The 14,450-nt window shown below is 43.8% G+C and overlaps 1 protein-coding gene across 4 annotated transcripts in view; it reads right to left on the bottom strand.

Moving 5' to 3' along the window:
- Positions 1 to 14,450, bottom strand: part of GRIP2 (glutamate receptor interacting protein 2) — a 461,595-nt gene that overhangs the window by 75,784 nt on the left and 371,361 nt on the right. For all 4 annotated transcript variants that reach the window (XM_034774988.1, XM_034774985.1, XM_034774987.1 and 1 more), the window contains exon 2: positions 4,942 to 5,022. In XM_034774988.1, coding sequence (XP_034630879.1) covers positions 4,942 to 5,022 — 81 coding nt within the window. The remainder of the gene's footprint in view (positions 1 to 4,941; positions 5,023 to 14,450) is intronic.

Genomic DNA, 14,450 nt, shown 5'->3' with positions numbered 1-14,450 from the left:
TCCTGAGGAGAGATTTGGCGTAGGAGTGGCTGTCTGGATCAGCTGAGGAAAAGTATACCACCTATAAGCGGTGGGATGAAAGAAGGTGCTGGGGGAGGGCAGGAGGGTGTAAGAGCATAGAAGGCACGCAGATGGAACAAGAGAGGCTGGTATTACAGACAAGATAGACAGACAGGGAGGAGAAGAGCTGCGAAGGACATTGTGTGTGAGGACAAGAAGCTTGAGCCTGATCAAGTAAAACAGAGGGAGGCAGCGGAGGGATTCAAATGTGATGTGATGAGGTCAGAACAACAGCCAAGAGCGATCGTCTCAGCAGCTCTGTTTTGTATGGACCAGAGAGGAGCAGCATGGGTGTGAGGGAGGCTGGGGAAGAGGAGGTCACAGTAATCAAGAGGGGAGATGTGGGCCTGGACACACAACACACAATTGATCTTAGAAATTCTGTGGTGGAAGAAGTGGTAAGAGTCAGACGTGCAGGGTATGAGATGGGAAGGAGTCGGATTCTGTTGGCATATGGACAGGCAGCTAGGGAGATACGGATGGTGAAATCCTTTCATTTAGGATAGTTTTCAGTTGCAACTGTACTCCACCCTTCTTCAGCTTGCCTGACTTGTCACAGGTGTTTTGACATTTTCCATACCCAGCTGGAGTCAAAAGTATTGGACACTTATAATGGATATAGGCTGAGCATGTTTTACAAGACATAATGGTTATAAATATTTATAACGGAGTCAATTATGTGGTACTTAATCCCCTTGTCTACCGTGTTAATGTCAGTTCTCTTTTTCCTGTGGACATGACATTCTTCACATCCCTGCCCCTTCCATTATTTTAAGAGTGAATATTTGTTTGCAATTGGTGAACAATATTGTCCTTGCATACACAAGAAATGTTAAACGTTGTTAACTGGTGCCAGTTTTCGACACCTTACACCTAGGTGTTCGAACAGTTTAAAGCCAGCCTCCCTAATGATTTACATTTTGGTATTTTACACGGACAGGGAAGCAGAAGGAAAATAAATGTTGGTGGAATTTTCAAAAGCGCCCTGCATTGGTGCAGAGGGAGAGGTAGGGCATTGCCTATGTCTGGACCCTGGGATTCAAATCTCAGTTGGGTTGCAGCTGAATTTGGTAGCCTCAGACTAGTCTCCTGGGGCTATTTGTCCGCATGACAGAAACAACATATTATGGGCTCTCTTTGCTCAGGCAGAAGACTAGGAACAGCAGAAGACTGGCGGGGAAAAAAAAAACAAACTTGGGTGTCTTCTTGACAGAGCTTGGCATAGGAAACTTGCCCAGTGTCTGCCTATGCTACAAGCTATTAGTCTCCATTTTTCATGAGCATTAAAGTCATTTATAATTTTTTAAAAAGACAACTTTTAACCTTAAGAGGAAAAATATGCTGTGTGACACAGAAGAGACTCACAAGAAGGGGACACTGGCCACTTGAAATGCACTGTAAAGAGCAGCTCCAGATCAGGGCTTTGGAAGCTGCAAGCTAAAATCTTGCATCTTTTCAGTGAATGGTCAAAAATGAGTTTGTCTGGATGGAATAATGCAGCAGGCTCAATTGAGATTTGCTACAGAGAGGGGGAACATTTAAAGATTTGTAGAGTTTGCATTTTCAGGCCCTGAAAATCTCTGGAATCATTTATCACTACAGTAGCTCTCTGCAACTGTAGGGTTGTTTTTTCCCCCCTTTTGCTTGGCGTATAGATCATTTTAACCCTTGTGGTGCCAAATGACAATTAGTCTGTGAGGTCTGGCTGGCACTTTGCTCTTTGTGCAATGCCACAGTAACAAAGCAAGGTGCAATTTCTTTGAAGTCACTCTGCATGTTGCTGTTTGTAAAGCACATCTCCCCGCCCCCACCTGAAGCCTGTGTACTTGATTAATGTGAGCGGGGAACCTCTTTGTGATCTAGCATCGTTTGGAAGGTATTCAATCTCTGCTGTGCCCCCATTTAACATGGCAAGCGTTGATTCATTCTCAAATTTTATGTCCATTATGCTCCTGGTCTTTAAACTCAAACAGTTTTGATTCACCGCCAAGTACAGTAACAGTTTTCAATTCACCAATCCAGGATTTCAGTAACTGCCAGAAACTTTCCCACTGTTCCCCGCTGTTCTAAACAGAATGCCATCCGGCACTATCTTGCAAATTTCCTCTTGACTAAAGAGACTACTGATCAACACAGATGGTGCCACAAGGGGTAATTATTAGCTCTTCAATAGGGCTTGATTTTGGTCCTTGACAAGTGTTAAAAAATGAGAAATCCCATTGTGCAATTATCCATCTTGTGGGTTCAAGGAGAAACTCAACGCCTAGAATGAAGTTGGAAAATTGTTTATCTTGACCGATAGATTAAAAAAAACTATGTCCATTAAGTGAGCTGACTAAATCTTCCAAGATACCTAAGAAAAGTCAAGACAGATAGTTAATTATTGGCAAGACACCCAAGAGCCACCTGCAAAATCATTTTATGAAACACCTGACGAGGGGCCTATCTGAAATAAGTTTGGGGTTCCAGTGTGGTTCCCATCATAATTCACCACCACCACCTTTGTTGGCAGTCTCAGAAGAGAGAGACCAGTGACTGGCCAGCCTTGGTGAATTAACCATCCCTAACAGTGACTCCCTCCAGGTCAGGGATAAGTTACATCAACACGGCTTTCCAACACCTTTTCATCCCTTCACATACAGTCAGGGACTGATTCAACCTCCAGGATGAGTTAGACTATAGACTATTCTCTTGCTCCAGCCCAGGATCACAAGAACACAGCGCACACTGGGCATGAACCTTCCCATCCCTGGAATACCCACTACACCAGGGAGGTCAAGAGCAGGAGGCACAGAGCTGGCTACGCTAGCTTGTTTCCATCTTAGAATTCACAAGGGGTGCAAAAAACAATGGAGCAGGGCAAATATCTGCCCTGTCCCTACCCCCCAAAAACACATTCAGTACAAATCCCACAGATCCTCGCTCTACTTTTCTTACTTTCATCTTTCAACATACATACGAGGATACCAAGCCCCCATCTTTGTTAGAATGTGTATTCGTTGGCCAGTGTGGCCATCTGACACTGTTCAAGAGCATTGTAATGATCTACAGAAGAGGCCTACCACCAGTAACAGCAGTGAAAGTTTCTCCATTTCCACACTACATCTTTGGCCCCCTATTGGCTTTTCTGCACTGGAAAATTACATCATGTTAGAATGTGAGTGAGGAGTCACGGTACCTAACACAATGTTAAACACAATTTAGAGGTTGGCAGAGACTTGGACTGTCATATTTAATGCTGCATGTGGTCAAGGTTAACCCTAGAGGACATCGGTCACAACTAACTACAGCGTGAACTCAGAGTTGATCACAAAGAGCTGACATGTTGCTAAACATCTCAGTCCCAGTCCACACCAAGTGTTTAGTACTGTTCGCTTGCTCCCATGATGCCTCAATGACATTTTTAAACCTGGCAGAAGTTTGTCAAAGCAAAAAAAAAAAAAAAAAAAATTTAATAAAAAAAAGTTTAAAAAAAAAAAAATGAAGAATTTCAGAGGAACTGCCCTCCCCCCCACCACACTTTTCTTGAAAAGGTTTGATTTTTTGCAATCTTTCCATAGCCTTTAAAAAAATAACCCTATTATAGAAGTTTTTCATTTATTGAAACACCAGGGATTTGGTAAACCATTTACTGAAAAACCTGGGTTTGGCAAACGGAAAACATCAAGCACCATTTTGATAATGGTTTTGATTAAAAATTCAGTATAAACAAAGTCCCAAAAAAATACAAAAAATGAGTGTTTGGAATCCTGTGTAATAGAAAAAGCTTTGAAGTTTTAAATGTTTCATGGTTCCATTCTTCAGCCAGCTTCAGTACATTTGTAGCGCCCGCAGGCCCCAAGCAGGGCCCAAATTTAATAGCGAAATGGAGTCTCGAGTTCCAAGTTTATTCGTATCTCCAGCTTCAAGCTGTATCTCCCAGACAGGCTGCCCTGCAGATGCTTGCCCATTCAGAACTAGGCCTAGATCACAAACTCCTTTCACCAGGTTCCAATCATCATGCACCGACTGAGCAAGTGGCCAGTTTTTGTCTTCTCACTGCGTATGTCTACACTGCTGTCAGGAGGTGTGACTGGAATCTGCGTAGACATAACCAAGCTAGCTTTGATTGAGCTCGCTCTTTAAAAACAGCAGTAAAGCCATGGCAGCCCAGGTCATCCGCCAGGATCCTGGGTGGGCTTGTACGGGCCTGTGCCACTGTAGCTTCACGGCTATTTTTAATGAGCTAGCTTGAGTATGTGTACATGCGCTGCAATCTCACCTCCAGATTACAGTGTAGACTTGTCCATTGAGCCAGAACCTCTGGAGCGGATGGCAGAGTGGAGGGTGGCTGTACTTCTCATGAGGCAGCATAGAGAGAGCGGATAGACTAAGGCTCCTTGATCAGGACAAGTGGAAGGGAAAGTTTTATAAGCTTGAATTAATAGGCAAGGGGTAAAAAAAAAAGTTACCAAATAAAATAGGCAAGGAATAGTTACCAAGTAACCGATAACGGCAGCCAACAGAACAACAAAATTTGCTGGGGAGACAGGCAGATCTACCAAATACATTAAATTATCAAACTAGCAAGACATTTGCTGACCACCCTCACCACTTCTTTCCTCCTGCCTTTCCCTCCACCTCCTATCCCCCACTTCTTTTAAATTGTAAGATCTTCAGGGCACGGATAGTCTTTCTCTAGACCTGTATAGCGCTTGGCACATTTTAACCACTATTGTAATAAGAACAACACAGAACAAATCTGCACAGCTTAGTACCTGTTACATTCCACCCACAATGGGACCAACCATACCGCGGTCTGTTGCTCTGATTACTGCTATGCCGCCGGTGGGGGACGACAGCTACATTAGAGTGGGAACAAGTAGTAGTTCTTTCATTTACCTGGAATGCTTTGCCTTCTGGAGACGAGGGCTGTGTCCAGTCCACCTGAGTCTTTGCTCCCCTTCGAGTAAGGGCCATCATCTTCCGGGGAAGAAAAAATAAACAGAAGCTAAGATTATACTGAAAACAAAAGCTACTTTTAAGAGTTCATCCATGACCATTTCTATAGATAGTGTCTCATCCCAGTTCCTGGCTTCAGGTGAGAAAGGTTTTTATTAACCACAGGACCACTTCACAATCTAAATTGGCTCTACAGCCTTTGGGGGAGGGAGAGAAAGAAGAGACAAGTGGGGTGATAACACACACTGATTTATTTCTCTGGGAGCTAATCCTTTAGGAGAGAGCAAATTCCCTTAGTCCTGTAATCGTGTGCAACAGTAGAGATGAGGAAAAGCTGTAACATCAGTCTCAAGTTTTAAGCCTGTCATCATGCTTGTGAAGAAACGCATGGTCTTTGGAAATGGAGTAATACATCAGGATACTAACAGGGCACTAAATCACCATACTTGAATTAAATTGCCTATTCTTAGAGATCCTGTTCTTTCAAAGTCACATTTCCTTGCTACAGCTTCAGCTACTGTACAGTAGAGAAACCACCTTCTCTTTAAAAAGGCTTAAAAATGCAGGAATAGAAGGAAATGGTGTTAGAAAGAGACTTGTCTGACATCAATTTAAATCCAAATGCAAGTATTAAGTATGATTTATCTATTCGTACTGGAAGATGCATATAGTTTATTCATGGGGAAATCAGGATACTGAAAAAAAGAAGTGGAAAAAAAGAGGCTTTTAAAATTGACTGAACCAAATACGCCAGTCATTAAGTTTTCAGGAGAGGTTAAAGCAAAGCAAATGTCAAGAAACTTAGGAATGCAATGATTGGTATTCCACAGTATCTGGTTTCTATAATTGACAACAAAGACTTAAAAATAATTCTCTACAACATAGATATTTATTACGTTTCTAATCACTGAAGTATCTGGGGATGGGTTTCCAATCATTTAGGATGGAAGAACTGATTAGATAAAGAATCAAGCTGAACTATCACTCAGAACTGTGAAGGCTAAAAATTGTAAAGTTCTTGTTTAGTTTGAACTGAATAAAACACTCCCACTCATTCCACTACCACACATATATGAAGTGCCTTTAGTAACTGGGCACTTTGAACATTGCAGATCAATGCATTTTCAGTAAATCTTGGTTTAGAAAGTTAGGGAGACTATACTAAAGAAATGCAGGATCAGATAAACCCAATTCCCATTCACTGCATTCCTGGGGTATCTTGAAACTCATCTTCAATAGCTGTAAAGATTACAAAATTTAGTTAAAACAAAAATCTGGAGAACAATCTCTCTTCTTTGCCCTCCCCCAGTAAATTTATGTACAGGTCAGAGACAACAGGAGTTTTGCTTCTCTACTAAGGTAAAGGACCCAATTTACACTCCATTTAACTCCATCAAAAGACAATTAGCTTGTAACTCGCTGAAAACGGTGGGCTTCTATGGGGGTTATAAATCAGGGCAGATTTTGGCCCCACATGAGCAAAGAAAAATGCTTGGTTACTTTACCTCCTACTGCTACCATTCTATTTATTATTATTATTAATGCAGGTCTATTCACTTTCTGCCTGACCACATCAAGTGCCAAGAACCCAGCAAGTACAGGCACTCAAGATTTGCAGCCCGCCTGAAGCAGTCATGGAGCTAGACAGACAGCAACCAATTGCCTTGCCAATCTACACATTTGCCGTTAGCGCAACATGTAATGACGATCTCTAAAATGGAGGACAAGACACTTCCTTTAAAAATAAATAAAAGGAATGGAGCAGGTAAGGCCTCTTCGGAATGAAACCACACGGTGTGAAATCCCCCTTCCAAGATCTGACAGCACAACACAAGCAGTCTATACCAGCATTGAAACAGGCTACACTTGTTCAGATAATTAAAGCAATCATCAGGCCGAGGCCCTGATAGCTGATAGGAGCTTGTATAGCTTGGCCCCAATTCTAGGATCAAAAAAGGTGTGAAAGTTAATTTGCATTTATAATGAAAACAATCCTTTGGGTGATGCAGAAGTGGGGGGCAGGGTTAAATCTGGGCTTAATATTCTGGATATAGGTTTAATTTACTAAGGACAGTTTAGCTGCAGCACCTGGTTTAAAAAAAAAAAAAAAAAAAAAAAAATGAAGTCACTCTTCTGCCCTCTCCCCCCCACCAATATGTCCTTGATGGGGAAGCCATAACACCGGGAGACCTTGCACTGTGGGGATCTCAGCCATGAAGGTCATTACTATGATAGGAAACACCTGCCTTAGAGGGGAGCCCCCAACTTTCACTCCTTACCTCGCAGTGTCACTGAAAGGGACAGCTAAGGAGAACAAAGAATTCAGTGCTTCACAATGCAGCTCAAAATGCACCAACATACAGTCTAAACTGCCCCTCCAGTTTCGGTCCCTCAGTCACTGATTTTGGCACCGCTTTCCTTTGGGCAGGGGCAGATCCTCACACGCAGCATTGCCAGGCACCCCAGCTGCTCCCCAGGCACATCTCCCAGCCCTGACCTCAAACTCTAGGCCTGCTGTGTCCCTGCAGCAGCAGATACCAGCTGCTAGGCCCCATGCAGTCTCTTCTCAGACAGCATCACCACCCTCCAGTGGGACAAACAGGAAGTAGAAGTGGGATCTCCTGCCTGCCCTCTAGCTAACGGGACTCGGGGGGGGGGGGGGGGGGGGGGGGGGGATGGAGAGGCCACCTCCCCTTGTTTGCCTACCTCTTAAAGGCTTAACTAATCGGGGCTCTGGGAGCAAGCCAGTTTTCACAGCACTGCCACCACCATGTAGAGTGGGGAATCCACACTATAAACGAGCATGAAACGTCGGGTCTTCTCCATCTCCCTAGCGGTCAGGGGAGTGAGAGTGCGCCTAGTAACTGAAGAAAGATTTCTGGAATAGCAGCACAGGGCCACCTCCTTTCTGTAAACAACCACTTCTAGCACTGCTGACTAAGCCATATAGAGCGCAATGCCGAGGATCACACAGCAGAGTCCATATTAGCCAAAATTAGATGAATCCAAAAGCAAGAGAATGCTGCTTTGACCATATGGACATCCAGCCTTCTGAATAAAACACCCTGCCATGATGACAACGTGCAGGACTTGGGGCATTTCCCTTGATCACCATAGCCTCAATCTTACAGTAAGCAGGCCAACAGCTACATTTCAAAACAGGATTTCTGCTTCAGCAACTGTCGTCAGAACAGTCAGCAGCACAGAGCTCTGCCATGCTTGGCGCACGAGAGATCAAGATCACGCCATTAGGAAAGGGCATCTTTGGGTCTGAGGCCGCCAATTAATCCAGAATGACACCAAGCCATTTGCATTCTGAACTTGTCAAGAGGAAAATTTTTTTTTTTCCCCTTTTTAAAAACATGAAGTATAGGGTAAACTGGCCTGGCAGAGACACTCAAGGTGCTACCCTTGAGGCAAAATGCTACTGTATATAGCAAATGCAAAGCCAGCATTACTGGGAAACCACAGAAGAGGATCTGAAGCCAGCTCAATAATCCGATGGCAAAGTACAGCAGCCAACCATCTGCTTCACATAAACACACCACCCCAGACTAGTTAACCACCAGAGCACTTCTATGCTTAATTTCCCTGCAGTGGCCCAAATAAACACTGAATGTGAAGTCTCACGTTAGTAGCTGCTATCCTCTCACATCCAAAAAATGCTATATCTGTTGGCAAACAAATAGGCTTTCCATTCTAGGAAACAACCCAAAGTAACTAAATTTCCCTCAGATTAATGGCAGCCACCATCAACAGCTAAGCAGCTAGGACAAGTAATGAAGTTCCATTCAGTGTTCATGATTAGACATGCAGAAAGGATGCCGGTCAACAAAATCCTCTGGTATTTCATCGACAGACAGATCAGCTGGCAAATAATGAGCACCAAGATTCACCTCCCTCATGTGTTCTTTCCTCCAAAGAAATTTATTATGCTAAAATGTTTGTTTTTGCTCATTATCTGGCTAAAATGTTTGCGCAGTTAAGGAAGCTGCCGCAGGAGGCCTGTCGAAGTGTGAATTGGCTTTTGCTTGCGTTAGATTCCCCACTGATGAGCCCATTGTTCATTTTCGGCCGATTTCCTGCTCTGCCACTCAAACTGGCATTAACGGAATTGTTAAATTTGTTAAAATTTTAATGTTTTATGCTTAGGAATCTCCACTCTTATCTCTGTTCCCTTACACAAAACATATTCCTAAGAGGCTCTGGTAAGCACAATAATCACTTCATTGGCATACATTGTATTGCCAACCTCAAGTGTTCAAAATTCATGAGTCCCCACTCCCGCCCCCACCCAAATAATGAAACTGACTTACAAATGAGGTGTGGATATTAGCCAATAAAAAGAACCCAATATATATATTATATTTATTACTTTCTGGTGTTGGAGCCTTTGGGGTTCATGTCTTCAAGCTTTTCACAGCCAAGACACTAGAAACTCATTAAAAAAGAAAAATTGAGATTCTCAAATAGTCACGTGAATCCAGGGGCTGGGGTTTTAAAAACCAACAGCTATCACAAGATTAGTGATAAACCCATGAGAGACAGCAACACTGCACATGTTTTTCTACTAGGATCTGTGCCAATTAAAAGGGTTCTACAAAATCCTTAGATGCCTTTTCCAAAATTTCAGTTCCAATATTAACACAGGACAACCTCCCACATACTCTTCGCGTTGTGGCATGGCACTGGTGTTCTGCTGCAGTGTGAACAGGTTTTTATAACAGGAGCATACCTGCAGTAATAAGCATCAAGTGGGAGGAGTAGGGAAACAAGAACGGTGACAAAACCACATGGAAGTCACCACTAAGGAGATGAGAAAGGAGGCAGAAGCACCAGAGTCAGGATTCAACTCTAAGGCCCTGGGAAGGCTACAATGCTTACCACAGTGGGTAGACAGTTAATGGTATGGTTGACTCAGCGTGGTATATGCCCAGACACGACATGCTCACTAGCACTTAGGTATAGCATTTTGTCCTGCTAGAGGCCTAGGCTGGCAAATGGTGTCTTCCTGGTCTCAGCACACCATTTTAGACCACACCTATTTAGCCAGCTTGGCCTGTGCTCCTATCCCCCTGGTCTGTGCCTAGGACATCACAGCAGCTGCACATACTAGTGCTGGCACTCTCCAAGCAACTCCACTGGGCACTATCCCATGCTGAGGCAGTTTGGGATAGCTACTGAAGTTTTCCCAGAATGCATAGGTGCGAACATAGTTAAGCAGCATGGCAGGTGTGGATGCACAAACATGTCAGCAGAAAAGCTGCAGCAGGGCACAGCTCAAGAATTGATCATCGTACATAGATCAGACAAGAATGGAGGTCATGGTTGTGCTTATACGGACAAGACCAAGGTGCCACCCCACTTCTCCGTAGAACAGTGGTGCTTCCCTCTTCCCAGCAGGTTTCTCTCCATAGTCCCTGGAATCTGCTCCTTGTGATGGCATCACAGAGGGAGAGGTGGGGTGGAAGAATGTTGCTAAATTTTCCACATGCCGGGATACCTCACAGACAGGTGCTGCCCAGCCAGACTGTGCATTTTGGGAATTTTAGCAAGGTCTGAGAATCCGAAATTCAACCCAAAATTAAGTTAAATTACTGTTTATTTTTAAGGAAAAACACAAACTATCAGGATACAAAGGTATTTCTAATTATGTATTTTTTCGTGGTAGAAACACACAAAAAATCTCGGCAGCATCCCTTTAAACTTGTCCTGGCTATAAATGCTCTCATGACATACCACCAGATGAGGTCTATTTCACTCCGTGAGGTCAGTGGCAATATGACCACTGAGTGCAGAGTCTCAAAGTACCAGGAAATCTATCACAGGATAACCGAAGAATGAGACGCCATGGTAACACTCCACAGAGCTGCAAGGAAACCTGATTGAATTTCCATTGAAAACCTATAAATGTTCAAACATCTGAACATCTACTGAAAATTCTGAATGTCTGTGTGGCTGCAATCAAATCAATCAATCAAGTAGCCTCCACAAGCGCAGTTGCCTTGAGATCGAAGACCTGCAATGCATTTATTAACATTACAGCTCAGAGAGGGAGGAGATAGCTCAGGAGTTGGTAACAGGCTAGGGAGTCTTTCCCACCCTAAGGCTGCAATTCAGCAAGGTATACGAGCAGGTGCCTGACTTTCAGCATGAGAGTTCTATTCCATTAAATGTGACTACTCACACTGAAAGTTGGGCACCTGCTTAAGTACCCTGCTGAATTCAGGCTTACGTCACTAGTTCAAATCTTGCCCAGATTAGTAGGGACCAAAAGATGTTCCTATGGTACAGCTGTTTGGTGGTCTACGTGAAAGAAACTAGGAATCTTGATCCAAGTTACTAATGAATATTAATTAAATATTACTGCTAACCTCACTCCCTCCTCTCAGAGCTCCGTCACAGGTGTGACTGATTAACCTCTGTCAACGGCAGACAGTCCAAGGACGGCTGGGCCATAGAGAGAGCAATCTCATCCCACTAGAAGGGTTCCCTTCAGTTCACAGCTGGGGCATGTCATCCAGGCAACAGGGGGCAGCATGCTGTGCTGTTTTCTGTTCCTTGGATTTCAGTCTCCAGAGCTGCCAGGCAGTAGGCTTTAACGATCATTAAACTCATGCCAAGTTGTAACAACAGAAGCCCCACCACCAGTAAATACAATTGGGTGCCAGACCACAAGGTACCTACTGGCACCCACAGGGTGGATACTGGAAAGTAAAGTAATTTCCTTGTTGCTAGCAATCTAACCCACTTTTCATCCTTGAGGATTCGGATTACACGTTCCAGGCCTAAGACAAAAGTATGCAAACATGGAAATCCAAGGCCAGAGTTTTAGTCTATCAGTAGGGCCCTACCAAATTCACGGCCATGAAAAATGTGTCATGGATTGTAAAATCTGGTCTCCCGCCATGAAATCTGGTCTTGTATGTGCTTTTACCCTATACTATATAGATTTCATGGGGGAGACCAGCATTTCTGAAATTGGGGACTCTGACCCAAAAAGGAGTTGAGGAGGTGTCACAAGGTTATTGTAGGGGGGGTTGCGGTACTGCAAACGTTACTTCTGCGCTGCTAGCTGGGAGCCCAGCTCTGAAGGAAGAGCTGCCACCAGCAGTAGCGCAGAAGTAAGGATGGCATGATATGGTATTGTCACCCTTCTGCGCTGCTGCCTTCAGAGCTGAGCCCTTAGTCAGCAGCCGCCCAGCTCTGAAGGCAACAGCGCAGAAGTAAGGGTGGCATGGTATGGTATTGCCACCCTTACTTCTGCGCTGCTGCTGGTGGGATGCTGCTTTCATAGCTGAGCACTCAGTCAACAGCTGCCGCTCTCCAGCTGCCCAGCTCTGAGGGCACCAAAAAAGTAAGGGTGGCAATACCACCAACCCCCCCTAAAATAATGCAGAGGTCAAGACTGTACATGTCATTCAAAAAAAAGGTGTCATCCAAATATAAGCAGATAGATAGTAAGTTTAGTAAGTCAATACCCATCCACCACCCACAGAAGGCAGGCCCACCCATCCCCGTGTTTGATGGGATGGAGTACGTGAGAATTATGGCAGGTGTTCCTACATCTCTATTGCCTCACTTTCTTCTATGGCAACAGAAACCAACCTGCTTCAAAAAACTGCTGAGAGAGACAGGGTAGGTGAAGCAATATCTTTTATTGGACCAACTTCTGTTGGTGGAAAGACAAGCTTTCAAGGTCTGAAGAAGAGCTCAGTGTAAGTTTGAAAGCTTCTCCCTCTCTCCACCAACAGAATTTGGTCTAGTAAAAGATATTAGCTCATCCATTCTGTCTCTCTAATATATTGGACCCAACATGGCTACAACACATCATTATGTCGATAGACAATCACCTGTTCAGACAGAAAGTCTATTTAGGAAAGACTAACTGAAAGAACAAAGGGCACACCACACTGAGTATCTGTGAGCAGGTATAAAAACAACAAGGAGTCTGGTGGCACCTTAAAGACTAACAGATTTATTTGGGCATAAGCTTTCGTGAGTAAAAACCTCACTTCTTCGGATGCATAGCAGGTATGTCTGTCTAGAAGCCTTGTTGGAAAGCCACCTATTTTTAAAAGAACCCTGTGGAGAGCAGCTGTGAATGGCAGAGTCTGATGCAGCAATGAGTCAGAGATACGCAGTTAAATTGTTCACTGTCTTCTTGTTCTTTACTGGAGTCTTTTCCATTCCCTGATAAGGGAGATGCTGCTGTTTTGCATCGTAACACAGAATTTATTAGCCAGGAAACCAGGGTCCATGACTATAAAGCACCACTGTGCTTCTCCCCTGCTTTCCCTTTTCATATTCAGAACTTATTGCCGTCAACTCCTGTACACAAGTCCATGCCTAAGTGTTGCTAGGTTGTTGCAAAGGAGGACTTGCAGGTGCCGAGAACATACCTCTCACCTGCTGTTAAAGGGCACAGAACTACAGAGTCAGAACTGAACTGCTTACTGTACAAACACCATTTGTTACCGAAGTGCTGGTCATGTCAAATATGCATTACAAATTTACTGCTACCTGCTCTCCAAATAGCCAGTGCCTCCCTTCGCTGTTTCTTCAGCCTCACTAGCTGAGGCTCTTTTGCTTTGCAATATCTGAGGGGGTGGGGTGGGGGAGGGGAGAGAGGCTGTAGGGGGATCAGAATGAGAATCCATAGTAAGAGGGATATCAATCCAATCAACTTAGTACATGAGGGAAAAATGGATCTGCATTATGAAGGTCTCCTTGACTGTCTTTTTCAAATCCAATGGATTGTTGCATGGATAGCTGCCAAGTTCAGATCTGAACTCCATCAAAGATTATGGGCTGGGGAATCATTTTGAACACACAAGCTTTACACCCAGGTTAGCAAAGAAGATGAATTATGCCCCACACCAAGCACAATGGTTAAATATTGTACAGAAAGGGTGGTCCATTGATTAGGGTGCTGGCCTCAGCTGCAGGAGACCAGGGTTCAGTTCTCTACTTTGCCACAGGCTTCCCATGTGACCTTAGGCAAGTCAATTAGTCATTCTGTGCCTCAGTTCCCCATCTGTAACGTGCACCTTGTAAGGAAGAGTGCCATTGTGAGACGTACATTAAAGAGGAGGTGCTCAGATACATATAAACCCTACTACCGTAGTATGTTAGATAGATGGAAAACACTCGAGGCCACCGCAGTCTAATGCCCTGCTAATGCAGAATTATTCCCTGCTGTATATTGTCGATTAGTTTGTCCCTTCTAGATTTAAATCATATCCTAAATAATGGAACTTCCACAACTTCCCTCAAGAAACTGTTCTCAATCCAAAACAGATCTGTGCACAAATAGCAGGTGTTTGATCTGCTAAAAAATTAGAGATGAAGCATCCAACAAATAGTCTCAAACAAAGAGCTGGTCTCAAAATAGCATTTTCCAAGAAAACTTTCAACTCATATATATTATATATATATATATATATATA

This window comes from Trachemys scripta, chromosome 7, assembly GCF_013100865.1.
Source record: "Trachemys scripta elegans isolate TJP31775 chromosome 7, CAS_Tse_1.0, whole genome shotgun sequence".
Taxonomy (NCBI): Eukaryota; Metazoa; Chordata; order Testudines; family Emydidae; genus Trachemys; species Trachemys scripta.
The sequence above is the reverse complement of the archived record's forward strand: the minus strand, read 5'-3'. Positions and strand labels throughout refer to the sequence as shown.